The sequence below is a fragment of the Papio anubis genome, chromosome 8 (assembly GCF_008728515.1).
Source record: "Papio anubis isolate 15944 chromosome 8, Panubis1.0, whole genome shotgun sequence".
NCBI classification, from domain to species: Eukaryota; Metazoa; Chordata; class Mammalia; order Primates; family Cercopithecidae; genus Papio; species Papio anubis.
Genome location: NC_044983.1, coordinates 28,370,216 through 28,397,799, shown reverse-complemented (window position 1 = coordinate 28,397,799; position 27,584 = coordinate 28,370,216). Strand labels below are relative to the sequence as shown.

The following is a 27,584-nucleotide window of genomic DNA, read 5'->3' as shown; positions in this document are numbered from 1 at the left end:
AAAAGTAAACACATTAGCTTTAATACAACTAGTACATAATAAAAATTAAGAGAAAAGATTAATTCAAATAGAAAACCTGATTATGCCCACTAAAGGCGCCGTTATCAGCCTTTTTATTCAGTTTAGTCTATGCTAGAATGTAAATACATAACAGTATGTCTTTTCTTGTCATGGTAGTCTTTCACATAACTAAAATTTGTGGCAGCAGTTTATACAACAAAAGAAAAGCTAAATCTGTAAATTATCAGAAAAGAAGCAAGGATATTTGAAAATAATACATTTATATAAATTACAAAGGACAGTTACAATGAAACTCCATTAGTTTCCTCTCAACCCAATTTTACAAAATACAGTGAACACATATTATTCTGTGCGTTGTTAAGAGTGCATAAACACTGTGGGCCCATTCAAAAGACAGTGGTCAAAGACAAAATGTTATCTTCATGTCATATACTGTTCTTAGTTCTTTACTGGAGTTGAGCTTCCTTTCATAGTCTTCTTTAGGTGGTGGTAATTTGGCAAGATTTTCATCAAGAAATCCAGCTGTAGTGTCTGGGGCTAAAAAGATAAGGTAATTAAGGCTGGCTGGCAGAAAGCAAAGTCAAGAGTACCACGCAGCGACCAGGCGTGGTGGCTCATGCCTGTAATCTCTGCACTTTGGGAGGCCCAGAGAGGATGATGATTAGAGCCCAGGAGTTCCAGACCACCTGAGCAACATAGGGAGATCTTGTCACTACAAAAAATTTAAAAATTAGCTGTGTGTGGTGGCACGCCCCTGTAGTCATAGCTACTCAGGAGGCTGAGGTGGAAGCAGAGTGGCGGGGGTGCAGGTGGATTGAGCCCAGGAGGTTGAGGCTGCAGTGAGCCATGATTGCGCCACTGCACTACAGCCTGGGTGACAGAGCCAGACCCTGTCTCAAAAAAAAAAAAAAAAAAGTTCGAGGTAGCAATGGTTATTAATAAATAAGTTGTGGAATTATAGGTGATTTTCATTGACTCAATTTTGCTTACCTGCTCGTTTTTTTAAAATTTATAATGAACATATGCTAAGTCTGGTTACAAGAAAAAGCCAACAGATTTTATATATTTATATAAAAATATACAGAAGTCACTTTTCAAACTCGCTTTTGTAGATTTCATCTTGGCTTCTGAAAAGTTAAAAAGTTCCAATTACAGAAGACCACATAAGTAAAACACCCATAGTATTTTGTTTTCCACGTGACCTACAGAGCCACACAGCTGAGGTGTACTTGGATACACCTGTCTGATCTTCATTCTTCATATATTAGTACTGCCCAGATTTTCCTGATTGTAAAACTCACTGCAATACTTGTAAAAAATATAGCTTTTTAGGCCCCTGCCCTAGCACTGTGACTCAATAAGTCTGGGGAATCTTTATTTTTAATAAAGACCTCTATATAGTCCTTATGATCAGTGAAATGTGGAAGACAATATTGCATATTATAAAATAATAAGTTTCAGATATTCTTGCTCACTTAATTCTAATCTCCCTTCCTCAACACCAGCTTCATTTCCCAGTCTTCAGTCATTTTTGCTGTTATGTAGAAAGTAAAAAAATGACTAGATTTGGCGTTATTTCCTTTTTAGTCTATAGAGTAATACTTGCTTATAATAATAATAATAATGAAGCCAAACATTACAGAACTAGAGTAACCCAGAAAGAACTGGAGTTTTGATTCCTGATAAAATATGGCTAAGAATCAGAGGCATAGTTATGTTTTGAAACCATTCTTTTTTTTTTTCTTTTTTTGCGACAGATCCTCACTCTGTCAGCCAGGCTGGAGTGCAGTGGTACAGAGCTTACTGCAGCCCTGACCTCCTGGGCTCAAGCGATTCTCCCACCTCAGCCTCCCAAGTCGCTGGGACTACAGGTGAATGCCACCAGGCCCAACTGATGATTTTTTATTTTTTGTAGAGATGGGGTCTCATGATGTTGCCCAGGTTGGTCTTGAACTCCTTCCTGGGCTCAAGTGATCTGCCTGCCTTGGCCTCCCACAGTGCTTGAAACTATTTTCTTTAGTGGGAAGAAAAGGAGGCTAGGTAACTGAAGAAATATATATCGAATGTGCCAAGCAATGAGGCTCAAAACTGCAATACAGATGTCTTATGTCCAAAGGAAGCCCAAATGCCCTTTTTCATCTCCTACTCTAATATTAAACTCCAAATATTTACTCGACATTATTCTTGATCTGAGTTTCTAGGAGGAGATAATTTTTCAAGCCAGGAAAATATACAAACATACTTTCTTATTCACAAACTGTGTTTATTATGAAGCTATGGCAATAAACTAAATAGACACACCCCAGGTAGAGGCACAGGATAAATGTAGTATGGTCATTCCTTAACTTTGAAGACTGATATTTTAGGAGTAAATCAGTATGGCTTGTACGGTTTGTTTATGCATTGTCAGTGACAATGCATGAGACCAAGAGTAACATTTCTGGATCTTTTCTCATAACTGACCTGTCATCGTCATCCTTGTATATATTTTTGATATTAACCTAAAGACTAAATAATTGAACTGCAATTAAATCCTGGTTTTTCGGGATGTTTCTCATTGTTTTATTTATTTATTTTTTGAGTTGGGGTCTCTGTTGCTCAGGCTGGAGTGCAGTGGCATGATCATGGTTCACGGTAATCTCACACTCAAGCATTATCTTCCCACCTCAGCCTCCTCAGTAGCTGGGCTATAGTCATGCCCCACCACACGTGGCTAAGTTTTTCTAGTTTTTGTAGAGACAGAGTCTCACTATGTTGCCCAGGCTGGTCTTAAATTCCTGGCCTCAAGTCATCCTCCTGCCTCGGCCTCCCAAAGTGCTAGGATTCCAGTCATGAGTCATTGAGCCTGGCTTCTTTTATTTTAATTATGTTCTTCTTAAATAGTGTACCTGCTGCCTCATGAAGACAATTACATTGTATTTTGGGAAAATTAGCAGATAGAACTCTTTTTAAAGAGAGGTTCTAGTACCTGTGGTCGCTCAGTCTGCACCCGACGAAGGCAGTCTGCACCATAGATCACCGTATTCTCAGGGATGACTTCAAATGTATTTAGGTTGCAACAAGCCCCAATGATGCAGCCACTTGTCAGTATTACATTTCTGCCTACATATGCTGTAATAAAAACACAGAAAGAACTGCAACTTAAGACATCAAATGATTGCAACACTTTTTTTCCTAAGATGATTTAGGTATAAAAATGTAAACTGGCCTTAAGAAAAAAGTTAAAGAAAATACATCAGTTTGGAGTTTGTATGGACAACACAGAGGCAGGCAGTACAAGCCAGGGTCAGATGGATTCAAAATGGAGCTCTGCTGCTATTTGTGTGACCTTGGGAAAGTCACTGCAAAGTCTCTAAGCTCAAGTTCATCTATAAAACGAAGAGGCCACTCTACCTCACAGTTTAAGGAATAATGCAATAACAGATGTAAAGTGATGAGCACAGGTTTGAAACACAGTAAGCATAAAATAAACAGAAAATGCTGATGATAATAGTGATAATTGATAATCCAAATTAAAATAAAAGTCATTAAGTAGATTAACACAAAGTATCATTTTATTATTTAAAAAAGCAGCATTTTCTTTCATGCCACTCAGGACCAAGAAAGATAACCCACTATTCTAAAGAACTGGCATCATCCAGGTTCTTTCTGGACCTTGGTGGGACAAGCTCTTGAAGTTGCTTCCCAGTAGTGACACTGACTTTACATAATCTCCTGTCTGGTCCCACTTACAAGCTCATGATATTGGTTTCTGATTGGTTAGGGAAAAGTATTCCTGAAATTAAAGAAAGCAACTGCTAGAGACACTGTGATTTTTCCCCTCCTTTAATTCTACAACAACACTAACCAACTAAAATTTCAGGGACTAGTATTTAGTAGAAATCTTTTCCGAATCTTTCATTTAAACTTTATGGTTTAATTCAATCCTGTACACAGCTGATTTTAAATTTAATGTATTTAACATTACCAGACAACCATATAACCAGATTAGGTTCCTTAGTGGCAAAGAATTAGTTTGCTAGCTATTGTAGCCCCCTTCCAAGCACACCACCTTGCCAGTTTGTATTAGGTTGTTTCCCAGGACAACACAAAGAGAAAAGAGGTCACTGCTTTGACAATAAAACTCTGAAAGTAGCTTACCTTTTGATTCAATGACATTATTATCTCCCATCTTCATAGCTTGGGAATCTGTAAGCCAGAGTTAGGTAAATACTATAAATATGTTCACCTTTAGTTCCCACTAACACAGTATGTTTTTATATTGCATTGGGACAGAGGACAGGGGTGTCAGATGGGCCATGCAGGCTCACCCTTGCCAGAACTCTTTGCTCTGGGCAATCTGTGGTAACGGTTTAATCTTTAAACATAAATATCTCTAGGTATAAATAAATGATTTGTGTTTTTGAAGAAACAAGTCCTTATACTCTGATTTTATGAGTATTTTCATAATTGTTTCAAGATAATTAAAATTATCCATCACCCAATCACTTAAACACTGTTAAAAGTTTGATATATCTTTATATAAATATATAGAATTTCCTGTATATAAGTGGGAATCAAACTGTATAAACTTTTATAGCTTATTCAGTTCACTTAAATTTGCAAGCATTATTCCACGCTATTAAAATCTTTAGGCCAGGGAGGGTGGCTCACATCTGTAACCCCAGCACTCTGGGAGGCCAAGGTGGGAGGATTGCTTGAGCCTACGGGTTCAAGGACTAGCTTGGGCAACAGAGTGAGACATCATCTCTACCAAACGTAAAATTAGCTGGGCACGGTGGTGTGCGCCTATAATCCCAGCTACTTGGGAGGCTGAGATGGGAGGATTGCTTGAGTCTGGGAGCTGAGGCTGCAGTAAGCTATGATTATGCCACTGCATGCCAACCTGGGTGACAGAGCAAGATCCTGTCTCAAAAAAGATAAAGTAAAATCTTTGAAAACATAATTTTAAATGACTGCTTAATGGTCCTAGTGGTTTTATGCTTATAGTTCAATTTATTTAAATATCTTGCTATCGTTGAACATTTAGATTTTTCCTCGTAAATATTTTCTACTATATATTGTATGTTTTGCTGACGTCATAAGATTTTACTATCTTTTTTTTTTTTTTTTTTAAATCTTTTTGAGACGGAGTTTCGTTTCACTCATTGCCCAGGCTGGAGTACAATGGCGCAATCTCGACTCACCACAACCTCCGCCTCCCAGGTTCAAGTGAGTCTCCTGCCTCAGCCTCCCGAGTAGCTAGGATTACAGGCATGCACCATCACGCCCGGCTAATTTTGTGTTTTTAGTAGAGACAGGGTTTCTCCATGTTGGTCAGGCTGGCCTCAAACTCCCAACCTCAGGTAATCCGCCCGCCTTGGCCTCCCAAAGTGCTGGGATTACAGGCATGAGCCACCGCGCCTGGCCTGATTTTACTATCTTTTTAGAGTACTAAACTAAGCAAAAGAACTGGAGACATTCTGGGGGAGGGGGAAAGACAACACATGAATAATGGAATATTTTCACCCCTACACACCATTTTCTTGAATCAGACAATGTGTTGTCTACCTAAAACTATGTAGGAGACACACTGACAAAGTTGGGATTCTTGAATCAAGAAAGAAGCCAGCATTGCTATTTCTATGTTTATTGTCACTCAGCCATTGCTACCTGTCAACCAGCAAAAGTGGTTACTTTCAAAGTGCTGAGCTAAAGATACGTGTGTGTCTGCGTTTGTCTAAAAACAGCATACTTACTTTACTCTATTGACTTATTTACAGGAACAGAAGGGACCATTTTAAACATATATACTATTCAAAAAGTGTGTTCAAAGAGCTAGGTGACCTACTTTTATTTATTTTTATTTTTATTCTTTTTTGAGATGGAGTCTCGCTCTGTCACCCAGGCTGGAGTACAGTGGCACAATCTTGGCTCACTGCAACCTCCGCCCCCTGAGTTCAAGCGATTCTCCTGCCTCAGCTTCCTGAGTAGCTGGAATTTCAGGCATGTGCCACCGTACCCAGCTAATTTTTTAATTTTTTTTTTTTAATAGTAGAGATAGGGTTTCAACATGTTGGCCAGGCTGGTCTTGAACTCCTGGCCTCAAGTGATCTGCCCACTTTGGCCTCCCACAGTGCTGGGATTACAGGCATGAGCCACCGCACCCAGCCTGGATGACCTACTTTTAAAAATATAATATATATTATGAATGTAAGTATATTTGATAGCCAAATTGTGACAGTTTTACAATTTCTACAGAAGACTTAGGTACCAAAGGACAGCTGGGAATTATTTATGGTAGATTATTGTAAAGGATACAACAGCCAACTTCAAACACATTATTGGTGCCAATGATCATAGGTTTTGGTTCTGGATCTTCGGTGTCAGGAGTGATATTATCTGGGTAACTGTAAAAAGAAGAAACAAATCATCCAAAAAGTCAGTAACACGATGAGCAATTTTCTTCCCATTTTCGAATTTTGGTTTTTTTTTTTTTTTATGGGGTGTCTTTCTATCACCCAGGCTGGTGCGGTGGCGCCATCTTGGCTCACTGCAACCTCCATCTCCCGGGTTCAAGAGATTCTCCTGCCTCAGCCTCCCAAGTAGCTGGGACTACAGGCACGTGCCACTAGGCCCGGCTAATTTTTGTATTTTTGTAGAGATGGGGTTTCACCATGTTGCCCAGGCTGGTCTCGAACTGATCTCAGGTGATCCACTAGTCAGGGCCTCCCAAAGTGCTGGGATTACAGGTGTGAGCCACCACGCCCAGCCTATGTAAGTTATTTCTTAATTTAAGTCATTCATTCATCCTGTATGCTAGAGCAGGCTTGATTTTGAGTTGAAGAGAGCTACTGAAAAATGAAGAAGTCATTGGTGTGTAGAGAAGAACAGCCTTCCTTAGTTTATTTATTTTAGTTTATTATATTTTTTGAGACGGAGTCTTGCTGTGTCGCTCAGGCTGGAGTACAGTGGCACAATCTTGGCTCACTGCAACCTCTGCCTCCCAGCTTCAAGTGATTCTCCTGCCTCAGCCTTCCAAGTAGCTGGGACTACAAGGTGGGGTGCCACCATGCCCGGCTAATTTTTTTTTGTATTTTCAGTAGAGACGGGGTTTCACCATATTGGTCAGGCTGGTCTGAACTCCTGACCTCATTCATGATCCATCTGCCTTGGCCTCCCAAAGTGCTGGGATTACCCGTGTGAGCCACCACGCCCGGCCTACTTTAGTTTATTTTTTAAATTCAAAGTCCAGTGGGTCTTCTCCAGGACTAAGGAAAAAAGATGCTAGCTATCTTTTTAGGCTGTTAACTAGAATCAAAATCATGCCTAACTGGAAAATTTTCCACTCTTAATAATTATTTGGGATTGTGAAACATAAACAGATATTCACATAAAATAATTATTGCTATTAGCTAGTTGAAATACTTGGAAGATAAAATGTTTGTGTTCTAAGAAGAGGACGCCATTTTTAAATGGTGTTTTATCTCTGACAGTTGAGTTACTGCAGAATATAGCTGCTGTTAATTGACTTACACTGAAGGTGCCAAATGTATTTTAAATTCTAAGTAAGCATTAAATCAGTCTTTTTCTGACAGTTAAATATTTTCCCAAGGTCTTTCTTACAAATTCCATACACGGTTGCTATAAATTAGGTATAAACTTGAATTCCTTCCCAAAATTTTATCTAGAAAGAACTTATAAATGTTTATGAAAAATTCATGGGTTTTACAGTCTGGTTCACTATGATCATGCACATGTTCTAGTATTTTATTATTTTTTAATCTTTACAGTTAAAAAATTGCCTCTAGGACTCCACATTTTTCAACTATAATTCTGGGTGTCACCTGTGCAAAACATGTGAAAAAATATATTAGAGTTAAATTCACATGTTTAGGCATGACTAATAACATTTTGGCTAGAACCGAAAAATCCAAAAAAAACTCTCTGCAGGGTGGTGGGCACAGCACTGGGAGGCTTGAAGTGCTCAGGAAATGTTTGCTTAAGGAATGGGTGAGAAAGCCACATGTAAGGGGAAGATGACCAGGCCCAGCATCAAAGATTCTAGGCAGCTACTCAGCTCTCTCATCTTGGACAAGTCTTTTCCCTCATATGGTTTTTGGTTTGCTTATTTACTTATGTTGAAAAAGACCCTTAATGTTTCTCTAGCTCTAAAATAGTACGCATCCTGGATGTCCGTTGAAAAGGGTCTTACAGACAGCTAAAATTAAGAAAAACCATTACCCATGGTCCTTGGTTCACAGTATGTACAAGAGTCTTACTCACGCATTTATGATGAGGGCCTGTTCTTCTATTAGGTTCCCTTCGCCAATCACTATTGGCCCAGCTTCTGCAATAATTCGTGCTTTAGGGTGGATCACTGTTCGAGGTCCTGTTAAAAATAGTTTGAGAAGAAATTAGTGGTGGAGGCTATGCTTCCAACAGGAGGGTGGAAGGTGACTGAGGATGGGTGAGGCTGTTGGGAGGAACATTTTCTAAATATGTGCCAGGCACCAAGCTAGGTACTTCACAGATACTATCTCCCGGGCTTTATCATCAGTAGTCAGGGCCAAGTTGCAAGCAAATGTGAGTGGAATGGCACAGGCACTACAGCCAGACAGCTCTGGCTCAGCCTCCACTCGGAAGCTTCCCGTGATCTCAGTGGTGAAACAGAGGTGATGACAACACCAGTCCCACAGGGTTGCTGTAAGGGCTAGGGGTGATAATCTTGGGAGACACAGCATGTGACACAAAGTTGGCAATAAAAATTAATTCCTTCTTTTCCCTCAGCAAGGTAAGGCTCTCTTTGCTTAACATGTTCTGCTTTCTTATGTGAGTGTGCCTCCGAATTAGTCTTTTTATTACATAATTAAGAAGAAATATGGAGGCCGAGATGGGCAGATCGCTTGAGGTCAGGAGTTCGAGATCAGCCTGGCCAACATGGCAAAACCCCATCTTTACCAAAAAATACTAAAATGAGCCAGGCATGATGGTATGCGCCTGTAGTCCCAGCTACTTGGCAGGCTGAGGCAGGAGAATCGTGTGAACCCAGGAAACAGAGGCTGCAGTGAGCTGAGATCATGCCACTGTACTCCAGCCTGGGTGACACAGCAAGACTCTGTCTCAAAAAAAAAAAAAAAAAAAAAAAAAAGGAGAAACATGGGTGGACAGAAGTCAGAAATTATGGGATCTAACAGCTTTGCTCCTCTGTCAGTGTCCCTATTACGAGCACACCTACTGAAAGGAGGCACAGCTTCTGCCGTCTGGCCCAGGATACGATTCAAACCAGTGAAAGCTGAAAAGGTTAAAGGGAGGCAGCAGAAGGACCCAAAGGTGATCACTGGAGTCCTAGGACTTTGGTGTGGGGAGCCCTGAGGCGATGCCTCCAGTCTCAAATTGAAGGGAACAGCCAGGGCCCTCATTACTCTCACTTCACCAGCACAGTACCCCGCCCTGAGCCTGGAATGCTAACACACTCCCTCCCAGCTTTATCTACCACAGGCTGAGGGTTCTGGTGATAATGAAACCACTGATGGGAAAACATAGCCTCCTTCAGCCTCTCTCCAATACCCATTCCATGTACCCCCCCAAGGCAATTTTTATGGGTAAACACAAGCAGATGAAATAACTGACTCTGAAAGTAAGGGAGGGTGGACAGAAGTGTTGACGGAGGGGGTGGGGGATTAGGAAAGTGACACTGTCCAAAAAATTCAGTATTCAATTGTGTAAATTGGTTTGTTTTTTTTTAGAGACAGGGTCTCATTCTATCACCCAGGACGGAGTATAGTAGCGTGATCATAACTCCCTCCAGCCTTCAATTCCTGAGCTCAAGCAATCCTCCTGCCTCAGCCTCTTGAGCTGCTGGAACTACAGGCACATGCCACCACATCCAGCTAATTTTTAGAGATGGGGTCTCACTATGTTGCTCAGGCTGGTCTTGAACACTTGGCCTCAAGAAATCCTCCTGCCTCAGCCTCCCAAAATGCTGGGATTACAGGCGTGAGCCACTGTGCCCCACCTAATTATATAAATTGTCAATTCATAATTATTATCTGCCTGTGACAGCTGAGATGCCCCACTATATGATATGGGGCAACAAAAATAAATACATGTTATTTTTGTCCTTTTGAACTTTTTATCTTGAAAGCTGGGAATGCTTAATATACACTCATTCACAAAGGTACTAAAAATAAGGAGGCGTTTCTGGTGCCCAGAGAATTGGAGAGAACCTCAGGGACGCCTATTCTTTTTCCTGATGAGGAATTGCTGGAGGTTGATAAGGAGGGTGGGGGCCTAAAACAGGCTGCTCAGTCCAACACCTCAACATTTCAGGACACACAGTCTGGTAAGAAATAACAAGAGAGTGGCCTTGATCTCTCAGTCACTTCTGGCTTTCCAAATCTTCAGCTTTTAAAGTAAAATTTCCCAGGCATATTCTCCTATTCAGGATGGAAGATTTCAGGATAGAAGATGGGATGGATCTCTGAGATCCCTGGGAAGCTTCTCAAGTTGAACATGAGTGTAAATGTGTGCATCTAATCTTTTACTTAAAACAAACAAAAAATATATATGCATATATATACACATATTCACATAGCTATATACATATTTATATAATAACATGATCATTACAAAAAATTCAAACAAAGCAAAAAGTGAAAGATCTTCTTATGCTAATCTCATTCCCCAGAGGTAACTACTCTTAAAAATTTGGGGTATATTATTCCAGATGTAAGCTCCACTGTACACTTCAGATATGTAAATACTGCTGTGGGCGGTGGCTCATGCCTGTAATCCCAGCACTTTGGGAGGCCGAGGTGGGTGGATCACTTGAGGTCAGCAGTTCGGGACCAGCCTAGCTAACATGGTAAAACCCTGTCCCTACGAAAAATACAAAAAAATTAGCCAGGCAGGGTGGTGCACACCTGTGGTCTGAGCTACTCAGGAGGCTGAGGTGGGAGGATCGCTTGAACCTGGAAGGCGGAAGTTGCCATGAGCCAAGATCACACGACTGCACTCAGCCTGGGTGACAGAGTGAGACTCCGTCTCAAAAAAAAATAAATAAATAAAAAAATCTGTAAATATCACTCCATATAAGCTATATCTCATTAAAAAGTTTAAAAATACATCTGATTTGGAAAAAAATATGCATTTCAAGCACACTTCTTTCAAACCAAGAAATAGTACCTATTCTTCTACAATTTGCTTATTTCATGGTAATTTTTCCATATACGTATATCTAGATAGACACTCTTTTTAATGGCTGAAAAGTATCTCATTTTATATTAATATACCATAATTTATTTCACAGGTCCCTCAATAATGGCATTTTAGACATCACCACTTTCGGGGCTGAGGCCCCGAACGACAGGGAAATGAGCAGTGGATTTCTTTTAAAGGAGAAACTGTAAGGCTTCCAGCTGTGGGAACCAACTGAAATGTATAGTTTGCACCATACCAGGTTTATATTTTATGTCAAAATAGTCTATGATAACAGGACACAATCTGCCTCTTTTAGGTTCTTTGTAATCAAAGCCCCAGCCAGCCCCACCCCCGCCTTGTCTAGAAAGTCTAGACACCGGACTCTATCACCTAAAGGTGACGTGCTTACTCTCACAAAGGCGTGTTTTCTCATCTATAAAAAGAAGAGATCTGTAACCTACTTCATTGGGCTCAAATGTGGATTATATGAAATAATGTTTGAAAGAGGGATTGTGGGGTCTGGACCATGGTTCTTAAAAAATGGGATATTTATCACTATTTACTACTAAGAGCTAACGCATAACTTTTTCATAGTAAGCAAAATAACTAGTTCTGGTCTGGGACACAGAAGAAAAAGAACCGCTTTGCACCTCTACTCAGGTATCAGGGTAATACCTCCTGTTAGCCAAGGGGAAAAATTCCACACCACATGATCAGACAGTAAAAAGATTAATGAAAGTATTTTCCGTAACTAGCTTTAAAAATCTTAGATATGGGGCTGAGCACAGTGGCTCACACCTGTAATCCCAGCACTTCAGAAGACTGAGGTGGGAGGACTGAGGTGGGAGTTCCAGACCAGCCAGGGCAATGAGTCACACCCCCTTCTCTACAAAATGAAAAATTAAAACAAAATTGGCCAGTTATGGTGCGGTGCACCTGTGGTCCCAACTACTCGGGAGGCTGGGGCAGGAGGATTGCTTCAGTCCAGGGGTTCAAGGCTACAGGGAACAATGATTGTACCACTGTACTCCAGCCTGGGTGACAGAGTAAGACACTGTCTCTGACAGTGTCTTTTTTTTTTTTTATGAGGGGGAAAAAAAAAGACAGGAGGAAGTGATCGTCACGTCTGTGACAGAAAGCAGATCCTTTGCCACTGCTAGATAAGTAGCCAGAGACACTAGATATTCTGCCGGTCATCAAGCTGTAGCTCTTGACAAGACAAAGATACCCCTGGGACCTGTGTGTTTCTTTAAAACTTATGAAAACAAGTGATACTTTCATTTTTCCCTTTCAAAAATGACTAATCCATGTTTCTCACATAAAGAACCCAAACAAATAAGCACACTTTTTAAAAATTTTAAAACTTTTTTTTCACAGAAGATACAAGAAGCACACATTTTAAAAAACCAAAATAGGCCAGGCGTGGTTGCTCACGTCTGTAATCCCAGCACTTTGGGAGACCACAGCAGGTGGATCACTTGAGCACAAGAATTTGAGACCAGCCTGGGCAACATGCCGAAACCCTGTCTCTACTAAAACACCAAAATTAGCTGGGCATTGTGGTGGGCATCTGTAATCCCAGCTACTTGGGAGGCTGAGGCAGGAGAGTCACTTGAACCCGGGAGGCAGAGATTGCAGTGAGCTGAGATTGCGCCACTGTACTCCAGCCTGGGTGACAAAGTGAGACTCTGTCTCAAAAAAAAAATAAAATAAAATAAAATAAACCTAAGTCCTGTAAGACGTCTTACACAATATTTAAAAAATAATATGTGAACTATTTTAAGCATGTATTTTATTATTATTACTGTCTGTATCATTATTAATAATTATTAAACAAGTAACTGGAAAATGCCTGGTTAGAAATCTGAGGGCTGTGTCCAGAGAGGGAGAGAAAGCACCGCTGAATTTAGGTGAGACCAGTGATTTAGACACCACCTCCACCTGCTGGCAGCATTGCAAACTACAGGTCCCAGTGTTAAGCGGCTGAAATAAAAGTTTGAGAAACGATCAACTTTAAATTGTGAGGTGACAGCAAATGTCACAGGCAACAATATATCAAATAGGTTCTCTCAACTTCTTGTGGGTCTTTTCTGGGCACAGACTGAAGTGGTTAGCATAAGCGGACTTCAGGATATGTAACCGCTAAGATTTTGGTTTGGTGAACTTTTTTCTTTTTGGATACAGAGTCTGGCTCTGTCACCCGGGCTGGAGTGCAGTGGCACGATCTCGGCTCACTGCAACCTCCGCCTCCCAGGTTTAAGCAATTCTCCTGCCTCTGCCTCCCAAGTAGCTGGGACTACAGGCGCCCACCGCCACGCCCAGCTAATTTTTTGTATTTTAGTAGAGACGGGGTTTCACCGTGTTGCCCAGGCTGGTCTCGAACTCCTGAACTCAGGAAATCTGCTCGACTCGGCCTCCTAAAGTGCTAGGATTGAAGGCGTGAGCCACTGCGTCTGGCCTGGTGAACTTCTTAAAGGAAGGCTGTGATTTCTGTGAATGATGCGGGTAATTCTGTCTGTGTGGTCTGATGATGGGAGGTTGGGCAGCAGAGAGTCCAGAGCCCAGGAACTCAAGCACCATTAGAAATAGCATACTGAAACGTGGCCACGGTTCACTTCATGCTTTTCTGATGCCATGAGCACTTTTATTATACCTAGATCAGGTCTGAATTCAACATGAATTTTAAGGGTCTTGAGGTTCAAGTGCTTTAAAAATAAAACTCTGTCACCATGGAAAACACTGTTTGAAAGCTTGCTGTGAACCCTGGCGCTCCTTCTGGCAGGGCAGTTTGTGTATTTTCTTACCAAATGTGCTGAAGCCCTATTTGGCTTATCTCCTTGTTTGGATAAACGTGTCTAGAGTTGGAACTGCCTTACTGGCTGATGAATTATTTTTCTAAATGGGTTGGCTGGGCTTGGTGCCACATAGCCAGAAAGATATTCCTTGCATCCAATTTCCATTTCCCTGGTAAAGGACACTTTTCCTGTCTATCTTTGCCACATAAAGCAATCTTTGTGTACATTTCCATTTGTCAATAAATAATTCAAAAGGCCTTAAGCTCTGTTTTTGTGACAACTAAACAATTTTCTTGAACTGTAAGCTGAAGTACCTGTAAGAGTGCTTTATAGGTGATAATTTCTCAAGTCAAAGCCACTGTTCTGCCTTACTGAAAAAGATTGCTGCAATGAAAGGGAGGCTTTCGGTCTGTATTAAAACTCTCCTAGAGAGACTAAGTAAGTGGGACAAAGTGCTTCCAGCACAAAACATTTCCACTGTGAAGAATTCTGCCTTCACATACTGATGTCCTGACTAAGTCCTGTCCCAGCCTCTCGCCCTGTAATGGACCATGGGACTGTGCTTCAAGGTACCTTTCAGAAAAGTTTTCGGCTCTCAAAGATTTACGGGAAATAATTCACGGCCCATGAATTAAGGCAGACTAACTAAAAATAGGCTTGATGCTATGAAACCTTATTTACCCAAATTATAATTAACAAGAGGGCTGTTACTTTTCCCAGGCTTTGTCTCTGAACAGCCTTGAATAAGGGGGTCAGGCTCCAGCAGAGTTTCAAGTTATAGGGTTTCTGCTTAAGGACCATACTTCCAAGCATCCAGCTAGTTTCTCTGAAAAAACAAATACCTGCTTTTCTAGGAAAACAGATTGAGTTTAAAGTTCCATTAGCCTGAAACATAGCAAAGGAAAACATTACTTTCTTCCTAAAATATTTCAGAATGGAATAATTTGTAAAAATATACATGACTAGAGGATGGAAAATTACACAAAACATCCTGAAAAAAATCTATGAATTAAACTACAGTTTATTGCTACTTAACTCAGATAAACTAAGCAAAAGCAACAATAAAAGCCCTAAGATGAAAAATAAAGCAGGGTGGTGACAGTTGTAATCAGATGACTTATCTCCACTCTTTGCTTTTATAATTATATTTCCCAGGAGCTTTTTAATCTGATGCATTACATCAGAAAAATGAATTAATAGAAGCCAAAAGACTTGAGACATTTTATACCAAATACAACAATGACAAAAATGATTATCTAAATACCAATTCTGGAAAATTCCCGTATTATACAGTTGAAGATAAGAAACATACATAACAAAAAGGAGACAAGAATTGTAGAAGACAGAACCATCGGTAACTGTAACACTCTTCTGAACCTTCATTTTTCCTCAAATTTTCCTTAACTTTTAAAATTCAGTTTTTTCTCTTCAGTATTTGAGCAAAAATTTTCTTGTTTTGAAATACTGGGTCAAAGTAAATATAACAAGTATTCACTTGGAGGCCATCTGCTGTGATAAACTGTAAATCACTAGGTATTTCTTTCCTTAAAAATGTATTACCACTTCTTATGTTATAATCCATCACCGAAAATCTGTGTTAACTTTGGAGGCCGAAAAGGGCGGATCATTTGAGGTTAGGAGTTTGAAGTCAGCCTGACCAACATGGTGAAACCCTGTCTCTACTAAAAATACAAAAAAAAATTAGCCAAGTGTGGTGGCACATGCCTGTAATTCTGGCTATTTGGGAGGCTGAGACACGAGAATCGCTTGAACCCAGGAGGAGAAGGTTGCAGTGAGCTGAGATCACACCACTGCACTCCAGCCTGGGCAACACAGTGAGACAGACTCTGTCTCAAAAAAGAAAAAGAAAGAAAGAAAATCTGTATTAAAATGTCATTTTAACAGAATTGTGCACCACCAGCTAGTGGTCAAAAACTAGTTGAAGGGCCAAGAGCAATGACTTACACCTGTAATCCCAGAACTTTGGTAGGCCAAGGCAGGAGGATCAACTGAGGCCAGGAGTTTGAGACCCACCTGGACAAAAATACAAACATTAGCCAGGTGTGGTGGTGCATCGCTGTAGACCTGGCTACTTTGGAGGCTGAGGTGGGAGGATCACTTGAGTGCAGAGGTTTGACACCACAGTGAGCCATGATCATACCACCGCACTTCAGCCTGGGCAACAGAACAAGACCTTGGTTCTAAACAAACCAACAAACTAGATGGAAAGTAGCTTTAAACAATGTACCTCCTTATGTAATATTATTATTTTTTTTGAGACACGGTCTCATACTGTCATCCAGGCTGGAGTGTAGTGGTGCAATTATAGCTCACTGAGCCCTCCCAAGTAGCTGGGACTACAGGCACGTGCCACCACATGCGGCTAATTTTTCCCTTCCTTCTTCCCTCCCTCCCTTCCTTCTGCTAATTTTTCTTTTTTCTCCTTCCTTCTTCTCTTTCTCTTCCTTTCCTTTTCTTTCTTTCCTTCCTTCTTTATTTTCTTTCTCTCTCTCTCTTCCTCTCCTCTCTCCCTTCCTTTCCTCTCTCCCTCCCTTTCCTCTCTTTCTTTCTCTCTTTTCCTTCTTTCCTTTCCTTCCTTTCCCTCTCTCTCTCTCTTATCCCACTATATTTTCCACACTGGTCTTGAACTCTTTCCGGCCTCTGCTTTCTTAAATAATTTCAACATGTAGGGAAAGTAGGAACATAAGAGGCATAAAGAAGGGGGAGGAGCACAACGTAGTGAAAACCAGAGGGAGAAACAGGAAAGTGAATACTGATCCCTGATACCCCTAAAACGCAGTCCTAGACAGTGGTCCACCAATCACTGGCAGCTACCTTCCTTGCACAGATAATGCCTTTACAGCCCAGAAAATCTTCTGTAAAAGATGTTATTTCAAATCTGAAAAAATATCCCCCACCCACGTAATGTCTGTGTATATTTATGCCTGCAGATGTAGCTATACTATCTATATATCTATCTTATAGTAGACATTATATAGTTATTTAAAATGGGGTTGTTGTGGGGCCAGGTGTGGTGGCTCACACCTGTAATCCCAACACTTTGGGAAGCTGAGGCAGGAGGATCGCTTGAGCCCATGAGTTTAAGACCAGCCTGGCAAAATAGCAAGACCCCGTCACAAAACAATAACAACAACAACAACAACAAAAAAAAAACAGGGTGGTTGTAACATTGGGGGATTTAAAAAAAAAAAGAAAAAATGTAAAATGGGGAAGAAGTAGAAATGCCAGGGAAAATCTACATAATTACTTCAGTCTTACTTTCCTTCTAACTGAAGAATGCGTTGTAAACTACTATACGGTATTATTCCTAGAATATCATGATGATAGCCACAATTATAATGCAGTAAAATGATGAGTAAAAAGAACACAGAGGAGCATTTTGATAAATATGTGGTCCCAGTCTGCAGCAGAGATTGTAAAAAATTAAAAAACATGGCCCTCCTCATTTTCCTTCATAAACACTTTGCAAGTGGTTTAGGTAATACAAAAGACAAAGAGTTAACACAGCACTGAAAAGAAACAGGGCCGTTTTCTACATTTTTAAAGTATCTCAATTTAAAATAATTAAATCAACCAACCTGGCAAATTCTTTTTTTTTTTTTTTTTTTGAGACGGAGTCTCGCTCTGTCGCCCAGGCTGGAGTGCAGTTGTGCGATCTCAGCTCACTGCAAGCTCCGCCTCCCGGGTTCACGCCATTCTCCGGCCTCAGCCTCCTGAGTAGCTGGGACTACAGGCGCCCGCCACCTCGCCCGGCTAGTTTTTTGTAATTTTTAGTAGAGATGGGGTTTCACGTGTTAGCCAGGATGGTCTTGATCTTCTGACCTCGTGATCCGCCCGTCTCGGCCTCCCAAAGTGCTGGGATTACAGGCTTGAGCCACCGCGCCTGGCACCTGGCAAATTCTTAACAATGTTCCATAATACTGGCACAATCTCCACTGGTTTTATAAGACAAGATGCCTAAATTGTTTGGAGGCTTAGATATTTTTGGAAAAAAAATATGACATTACAGGGCTTTTTTTCTATTAAAGAAACTGTTCATTTAAGGAAATAAAGTGTATTTCCTCTCTGAAAGTGTAAGAGTTAACTGAACACTTTAGTCTGGTAGCATACAGGTGACCTGCGGTTGCTGGTAAGAATGAGCTCACACCAATAAAACCGCAAGGGCACCATATCCAGGCAAACGCCAGGTAAAAGAACAGAGTAAAATGTCTGAGGAATTTAGTCAAGTTCATGTAAGTAAAATGTTGGACTTGAGCTCTGGTAAGGCTACACTGAGAAGATCTGACCGCGTTAACAGCAAACAGTTATTGACAGCTCACTACTCACAATTTTCATGTTCTCTTTTAAGAAACCTAAGAGATAGACACTACTATTTTGCATGTTATGAAAATTGCTCATTGCCATCCAATATCTCTTCTCCTCTTTTTCCTTGTAATAGAACCCTGATCTCATTAGCGGCTGCAATGCAACCAGCTAAGACTACATCTCCCAAACTCCCCTGCAGCTTGGTCTCATGGCTAAGACAATCTCATGGACACATTAAGCTGCAGGGGAGGGTCGTGTGGAACTTTCAGGAAGGCTATTTAAAGGGAGCTGACTCACAGCTGGGACACATGCCCTTTTGCTTCCATGCCTCCCCTTTCTCATCCAAGATGACGGCTGGTGCTCTAGCCATCACTTCCTGGCCTACAGGACGGGAGCTCCATGCTGGACAATCAACTAATCAGCCTTGCATTACTTACCTCAAAACTTTTTATATGAGAGAATAAACCTCTACAGGTATAACCCACCCCTACATGCAGCCACACCTGATCCTGATATACACAATTATATAGATGGGGCAAAAAAAATCAAGGTTAGAGAGGTTAAGTAATACGTCCAAAGTAACCCAGCAAGAAAGGAGCAAGGAGCAAAGCAGCCCAGGTCCGTTGACTCCATGGCCCACGCTCTCCACGAAGCTCCACAAAGGCAGCACCGTAGCACAGTGCCTGGCACATCGCAGGTACACAACAGATCTCTCTCAAATACACGAATGACTTTGTTATACAGCCTCATTAGTATTTCAGATAGGAGTTTAAACACAGCCTCCATCACACTGTATTCCTTCAGAAATTTTAAACACATAGGAGAAAATGCATTGTTTTGTCAATAAAACTAGGACATCCGTGAAATAAACATGGAAGACAGTATCTAATTGTAAAGCACTAAAATAGATTAAATCACATCAATTCTTGAAAAACAGTAAATAAACTATTTTCTTACCGATAGTGACATCTCCTCTGATTTCACTTTCTACACATACAACTGCTCCAGGAGCAATCTTCACACTGTAGCAAGAAAAAGGTAACATTTACCAGGGGTAAGATTAAAAATACTGTTGGAGAAGCTACACTGACACTGTAATGAAAACAAGGTTTAAAAAAATGATGGAAAAAAAGACCAGGTGCAGTGGCTCACACCTGTAATCCCAGCACTTTGGGAGGCCGAGGTGGGCGGATCACCTCAGGTTGGGAATTCGACACCAGCCTTACCAACATGGAGAAACCCCATCTCTACTAAAAATACAAAATTAGCTGGGTGTGGTGGCGGGCACCTGTAATCCCAGCTACTCGGGAGGCTGAGGCAGGAGAATCGCTTGAACTCGGGAGGCGGAGGTTGCAGTGAGCCGAGATTGTGCCATTGCACTCAAGCATGGGTAATAAGAGTGAAACTCCATCTCAGAAAAAAAAAAAAAAAAGATGGAAAAATGGAAAGTCAATGGTAGGAGGGTAAGGTTTTAATAGATTATAAATTTTTCAATTGGTATATTGTCCATCATCCCAAATCACATGTGCTATAGTATTAAAATGCTTGAGAAGAGTTTTGAACCTTTTCTTTTAATACCAGCATGTTTCTAAACAGCAAACAGCTGAAAACAACCTATTCATCAGTGGAAGATTAGTTAATAAATTATGGCATACTATGGACTATTACATGGTCATCAAAAAGAATGAATAATCCCTTGTCAAGATTTTGGAATGGCTGTGCACAGTGGCTTACACCTGTAATCCCAGCACTCTGGGAGACCAAGGAAGGAGAATTGCTTAAGCCCAGGAATTCAAGACCAGTCTGGGCAACATAGTGAGACCTCATCTCTTAAAAAAAAAAAAAAAAAAAAGGAATGATCTCCAAGCTATATTGTTAAAAGTAAAAAAAGTGAAGTGAGAAAATGGCCAGTCTATAATATGCCATTATTTTTGTAAAGGCAGGGCGAAAAAATATACATTTATACTATTTAACAACCAGCAAAGTAATACTAACTTAGAAATTTAAAATTTACAAATATTTCTATTTACTCTGATATATATACACACACACATACACACACGAGAAACTTTTTACAAAGTAATATAAATTGTAGTACAAATTGTTCAAAAGACTAATAATTTCCATATAACTTACTGATGCTTTTTTATATTCTGCTGTTATCTTTCGTTTGACAAAGCTGTATGTAAACACCGACACCAGCTGAACCATGAGCTGACATGAGGAAGTGCATCAAATGACTTCTCCATTACAGTGATGGTTATTAGGAAACTTCTTTTCATTAAGAAAAGAATTTTTCTAAATGGCAATGACATTCATGGTGTTAAATCTGCTCTCAGCTACTATGAAATAACACTAACATTTTAGATATTTTGTCTTCGTAATTTTGTTTGGATTTTTCAAAATTTTGATTTCCAATTGTTCCACTTTGGGCTGGGCATGGTGGCTCATACCTGTAATCCCAGGACTTTGGGAGGCCAAGGCAGGTGGATCACCTGAAGTCAGGAGTTTGAGACCAACCAACCTGGCCAACATGGCGAAACTCCGTCTCTATTAAAAATACAAAAATTAGCTGGGCATGGTGGTGGGCACCTATAGTCCCAGCTACTGGGGAGGCTGAGGCAGGAGAATGGCAGGACCCCGGGAGGCAGAGCTTGCAGTGAGCCGAGGTAGTGCCACTGCACTTCAGCCTGGGCGACAGAGCGAGACTCCATCTCAAAAAAAAAAAAAAAAAAAAGAAAAGTGTAAATGTTTGTGCAAGAACACTTATGTAAAAATATTAAAACATTGCCGGGCGCGGTGGCTCAAGCCTGTAATCCCAGCACTTTGGGAGGCCGAGACGGGCGGATCACGAGGTCAGGAGATCGAGACCATCCTGGCGAACACGGTGAAACCCCGTCTCTACTAAAAAATACAAAAAACTAGCCGGGCGAGGCGGCGGGCGCCTGTAGTCCCAGCTACTCGGGAGGCTGAGGCAGGAGAATGGCGCAAACCCGGGAGGCGGAGCTTGCAGTGAGCTGAGATCCGGCCACTGCACTCCAGCCCGGGCGACAGAGCCAGACTCCGTCTCAAAAAAAAAAAAAAAAAAAAAATATATTAAAACATTATTTTATCTATTCTATCTATGTTGAAATACCATATGCATACATCTAAGCAGAGACTAGTAAGTAACAAAGTAAAAACCTCTTCCCCCTCCCGGGCTAGACATCACTGAATGAGTAGAAGCACGAAAATCATGAAGAGAAAGGGAGCAGGTAAGGCTGGGAGGAAAAGCAGGACCAGCCCATGAACAAGCTTGTACACCATGACAAGGGATTTGAATTTGCACCTGTAGGCAAGAAGTCACTGAAGGATTCCCATTCCCAAGCCAACAATGTCACAAAATGGTATGCAGATAATTGATACGTATGAAGAAGTACTTGGCGGTGGTGGGGGTCAGGAAGGCAGCTGATCTAATCCTACAGAGATAATGCAGGCCTGAAATGCTGTGTTAGTCCGTTTTCACACTGCTGTACAGAACTTCCCTGAGACTGGGTAATTTGTAAAGGAAAGAGGTTTAATTGACTCACAGTTCCACATGACTGGGGAGGCCTCAGGAAACTTACAATCATGGCAGAAGGTAAAGGGGAAGCAGGCACCTTCTTCACAAGGCAGCAGGACAGAGACAGTGAGAGCGCAGGGAAAACTACCATTTATAAAACCATCAGGTCTTGTGAGAATTCACTCACTATCACGAGAACAGCATGGGGGAAACCACTCCCATAATCCAATCACTCGGATTACGCGTCCCTCCCTCAACAGGTGGGCATTATAATACAAGATGAGATTTGAGTGGGGACACAGGGCCAAACCATATCAAATGCACTGGTAGCACATAGGAGAAGCTGCAGGTATGTCTAGGAAATAGAAACAAGACTTGGCAACAAACACATTTAATAAAAATCTGGTTTCTAGGCAACGTTGAAGGTAGGTACTTCCCATTCCTTGTTACAGGCCCCAAGGACCATTAAGTGTGTATAGTCACATCCCTCAGTATCCATTATCTGTGGGAGATTGGTTACCGGACCAATCCTCACATGTTCAAGTCTCTGATATAAAATACTGCAATATTTGCATAAAGCCTATACACATCCTCTCATACTTTGTCATTTCTAGATAATTTACAATACCTACTATAATGTAAATGCTATGTAAATAGTTATACTGTATTGTTTACAGACACTATTTTTTTTTCCTATTTTCGATCTGAGGTTGGTTGAATCCATGGATGTGGAACCCATGGATATAAAGAGCAAACTATATTTGCTTTCTTCTCTGTGGAGGGGAAATAAGTTTGACTAGTGTATTAGTCTGTTCTCACACCGCTAATAAAGGCATATCTGAGACTGGGTAATTTATAAAGGAAAGAGGTTTAATTGACTCACAGTTCAGCATGGCTGGGGAGGCCTCAGGAAACCTACAACCATGGCAGAAGGGGAAGCACACACATCCTTCTTCACATGGTGGCAGGGAGGAGAATGAGTGCCCAGTGAAGGGAGAAGTCCCTTATAAAACCATTAGATCTTGTGAGAACTAACTCACTACCATGAGAACAGGATGGGGGAAATGGCCCCCATGATTCAATTATCTCCACCTGGTCCCTCTCACAACATGTGGGAATTATGGGAACTACAATTCAAAATGAGATTTGGGTGGTGACACAGCCAAACCGTATCAATTACAGAGGGATGGGGGTGAGGGGCATGCAGTGAAATAAGGAAACTGGTGCCATCCTGTCCCCTTCCTGGGAAGGGATGATTTCTGATGGAGAGGGAAACTCAAATTCCAGGGCTCAAAATCAGCTGCTCTGACTCGCTCTGACTCAGCTTCATTTATGCCAGAAAAACAACCCAAACCAGCCCGGGTCACATGGTAAAACCCAATCTCTACAAAAAATACAAAACTTAGCTGGGTATGGTGGCTTACACCTGTACTCCCAGCTACTTGGGGGACTGAGGTGGGAGGCCTGCTTGAGCCCAGGAGGTAGAGGTTGCAGTGAGCCGAGATCGCATCACTGCACTCCAGCCTGGGTGATGGAGTGAAACCCTGTCTCAAAAAAAAAAAAAAAAAAAGAAGAAGGAAAAAAAGAAAACAGAAAAGAAAAAGAAAACTAACCAAAAGTCAGGAGCCAGGGAGCAAAGTCAAAGCCTCTAGGTTTCTGATCTGGAAAACTAATGGCACCATCTGAGAATAGCCTATGGGAGGAGGGGCAGATTTCAGAGAAAAAAGTCATTTGGCTAAATTTTAGATAAACTCAGTCTGAGGTATCTATGGAATAGTCACCAGATATACCCAATAAGCGACTGAAAATACAGATTTTGAAGCTCATAAGAGAGTTCTAAAAATACAGCTGTGAGAGACAGAAGGGTAAAAATTCTTTCATTAACATGACTCTCCATCATTTCTATGCCAGAATCTTACCCCAAAGTATTCCCTAATATACATGCAAAGTAAGATGAAAACTATTTTTCAGATTGTACCAATTTCCCTACTAGTGTGATGAACTAAAAAAAAAAGACATACACAAATTTTTCTTCCACAATTTAGGGTGGACAAATCTTCACACCGCAATGTATTTTTAAAGCTCTAAGAAAAAAATAAGGTATCAGATAGAAAAAATAATCCCTGAGTCTACCTTCAAGAAATGGTTTTGGGAATAGACACAGCTCCAGCTGTTTCCATCATTTTGTCAGGCTCTGACTTTTTACAAGGCATAAATCAATGAAATCCTACCAATGGTCCTTCTGGGTGATACAGCCTGTCAAGAGTCAATTTGGGCTAGGTGCAGTGGCTCACGCCTGTAATCCCAGCACTTTGGAAGGCCGAGGTGGGCATATTCCTTGAGGTCAGGAGTTTGAGACCAGCCTGGCCAACATGGCGAAACCCCGTCTCTACTAAAAATACAAAAATTGGCCAGGTGTGGTCATGGGCACCTGTAGTCCCAGCTACTCGGGAGACTGAAGCAGGATGATAGCTTGAACCCGGGAGGCAAAGGTTGCAGTGAGCTGAGATTGCATCACTGCACTCCAGCCTGGGCAACAGAGTGAGACTCCCTCTCAAAAAAAAAAAAAAAAAACCGGGGAGGGGGAAAAATTTTCCCCCCCCCCCAAACAGGAACCCCCTCTAAAAAAAAAAAAAAAAAAAAAAAAAAAAAAAGTCAATCTGCTGAAATAACAGAAAATATGTAGCCCTCCTACTGTATTGGAGAAGAAAGATTTTAGTAAGATTAGAAGAAAGAAATTAGAAGAAAGTAAAAGAAAGAAAACTTTAGTAAAAGCAGAAAATCACCTGGTCTAACCCTCTCACATTACAGAAAAAACTGAAATTCAGAGACTAGAAATTTCTTGGAGCAGAGTTCATTCCTGGGGCATCACTGTCCTGAAATCAGTCATCTCTCTTCTAGTCGAAAGTTTTCTGGAAACATCCTGTCACTCCAGATGTTTTTCCATGATAAATGAATGACACTGTCCTTGAATGTATCACCATCTGTAAATGTCATTTCTCCGACACTTTTCACTTAAAGTGGGTTTTTATGGTAAAATATGCAGTTTTATTAAGCCCTGGTCAAATAAATTAGCCTCTATAAAATGTCTCTTGTTTTAGACCTTATTTCTCATTGCAATTTTCCATTTCCTCAGCTTCCTTCTCATTATGAAAAGAGCATTATCTAACATTTAACTTGTCCTGGGCAACGGAGAGTAGGAGAGACTCACAAGTGCCCCCTGCCTTCAGTTTTACGCCCAAGGGAGAGATCCCAGGTAATGCTTGCATCACAATCAGCACACTTCTCAGTGGGGGAGGGAAGAATTAATTCACCAACTAGGCCAACTAAAACTTGGTCCCAATATCTCTGCAAGGACCCCTCTGTATCTCGGAGTGGTGGGAGCAGAGAGGTGAGCCGGCAGATGGGAGGGCAAGACTTAACCTCAGATCTGTTAAAGTAACAAGTCAACAACACCTTCATCTTCACTGTAAGCTACTATCTACTGCACATAATATTTATAACACATCTGTTCCTCTTTAGCTTACAAAAAAAAAATTATAGAGCATCTGCTTAAATGGAAGAAAAATCTAAATTTTAATTTACGGCACCAGAAACAATGTCAGTTTTCTTTGTCAAAAAGAGTCAGCAGAGGGAGCTCAACACTGCTGCTGTTCGAAACGGCTTTACTTTTGCACTTGTGTCATCCCAGCCACCAACAGCCACCAAGAGACCCCAGCAATGAAGACTACGGGAGAAGAAGCCAAAATTGCCCTCCCCATTGCAGTCCCCACATGTTTACAAAGGAGCTTGTTCACTCCATGCCTGGCAGAAAATGTCACAGTTCTAAGCTTATACACTATTGGTGGGAATGTAAATTAGTTCATCTATTGAAAATAGTGTGGTGACTTCTCAAAGGACTAAAGACAGTAGTACCATTGGACCCAGCAATTCATATAGAACTACCAATCCAAATGAAACTACCATTCGACCCAGGATCTACTCAAAGAAAACCATCGTACTAAAAAGACAAACTCCTTTGATTATCACTGTACTACTCACAATAGGAAAGTATGGAATCAACCTAAGTGTTCATCAACGGATGACTGGATAAAGGAAGTGTGTATCTATACGATGCAATACTACAGAGCCATAAAAAAGAAAGGAATCATGTCTTTTGCAACAACATGGATGGAACTGGAGGCCATTACGGTATGAAATAACTCAGAAACAAAATCAAATGCACATGTTCTCACTTTTAAGTTGGAGCTAAAATGAGTACACAGAAACATAAAGAGGGAAATAACAGACACTGGGGACTCTAAAAGCAGCGAGGGTAGGAGGGGTGTGAGGGCTGAAAAATTACCCATCGGGTACAACGTTCACTATTTGGGTGATAAGTACACTAGAAGCCCAAACTTCACCATTACGCAATATATCTGTGCAACAAATCTGCGCATGTACTCCCTGCATCTTAATATATAGTGTGTGTGTGTGCGTGCGTGTCACAGTTCCAGGCGCGGCCGCCCTTCTGACAGCGACCGTAAATCCCTTTACACACCCCACCCTCCAGAGACAGGAAGGGCCTGGGGTGCGGCCAGCACTGGCGTGGGGGTCTCGCAACATGCAGCAGAGAATCCAGCGCCAAGCCGTGGGGTACAGCCGCCCCAAGCACCGCCGACCATGCGGGAGAAGGGAGCCCGCCTCCCCCTGCGCCCCAAGAAAAAGCTGACGTCACCCTCTCCTCGCAGCCCCGCCGGGAGACCCCCTCTGCGCAGGCGCCTGCGGGGAGGGAAGGACAGACAGGAACAAAAACCTCCCAGGCGGTGACTCCGTGTCCCTTCTCAGCCCTCCCCGCCCCCACTCCGTAGCCCCCTCCCTCAGTGGACGCCAGGTCTGGGCTTGAGGTACCTTCAGCCCGAAGGCTCAGGATGAGACACCCTCTGAGTCGCCACCATTGGCGACCAGGAACAGGTTCCACCCCTACGCAAAGCTGAGAAAGGGCTTTTCTCAAGCAGCAGACCCACCTCTTTTGAGTCTTCTCCGCCATGGTACGGCCCCAATTGGAGCGGAGATCGACACCACCGCCTGGGTAGAGCGATAATTCCACACGCGATTGGAGAGCCTGGCAGGGTTGGGAGAGGGGTGGAGCCGGGGTGGGGCGAGGACTCTGCGGGGCGGGGTCAGGGAAGCTTGCGGCTGTTGTTTGCGTCGAGTCTGGGCGCACAGGACTGTGCGTGGCAGCGGTGCGGGGCCGTAGACCCTAATTTGGAACAGCCATTGGCTGGGCACAGGCCAGCACTTTGGGAGGCCGAAAGGCCGAGGCAGGAGGATCGCTCGAGGCCAGGAGTGCGAGACTGCGAGACCAGCCTGGTAACATAGTCAGACCCTCTCTTCCAAAAAAAAAAAAAAAAAAAAAAGCCGGTCACAATGACCTGCGCCTGTACCCCTAGTTACTCGAGAGGATCGCCTGAGCCCAATGAAGCCGCAGCGAGCTATGAGCATGCTACTGCACTGCAGCCTGGGCTACAAAGCTAGATACTAAGCTACTGCACTGCAGCCTGGGCTACAAAGCTAGATACTATCTCTGATAAAAGAATAAAAGCTGTTTATTGCAATCCAGTGCGCGTCATTATGCCCTCATTTTACCCACTTGCGTAGGCGTGATCATACCCTAAAGATATTCCTCTGACCTCGCCGTTGCTTCTTTTCAGCCTCTGCCTTTCTCTACACATTAGGAC

General features: G+C 41.9%; 1 protein-coding gene across 1 annotated transcript; it reads right to left on the bottom strand.

Annotated features, from left to right (window-relative positions):
- On the bottom strand, positions 1-27,358 carry DCTN6 (dynactin subunit 6). Its single transcript, XM_003902612.5, has 7 exons — positions 26,871-27,358; positions 19,281-19,345; positions 8,287-8,392; positions 6,322-6,410; positions 4,162-4,209; positions 2,990-3,132; positions 1-558 (listed from the first exon to the last, which is right to left on the bottom strand). The coding sequence occupies exons 1-7, from the start codon at positions 26,891-26,893 to the stop codon at positions 460-462; spliced, it is 573 nt and encodes a 190-aa protein (XP_003902661.1). The 5' UTR covers positions 26,894-27,358; the 3' UTR covers positions 1-459.
- Between the last annotated feature and the right edge of the window lie 226 nt (positions 27,359-27,584).

Coding starts and splice junctions, on each gene's coding strand:
- DCTN6 (XM_003902612.5), bottom strand. CDS start 26,893: ATGGCGGAGAAGACTCAAAAGAG. Junction 8,393..19,280: donor CAGAGGAGATGTCACTATCG/GTAAGAAAATAG, acceptor TATTTTTAACAG/GACCTCGAACAGTGATCCAC. Junction 6,411..8,286: donor CAGGCCCTCATCATAAATGC/GTGAGTAAGACT, acceptor TTCTTTTTACAG/TTACCCAGATAATATCACTC.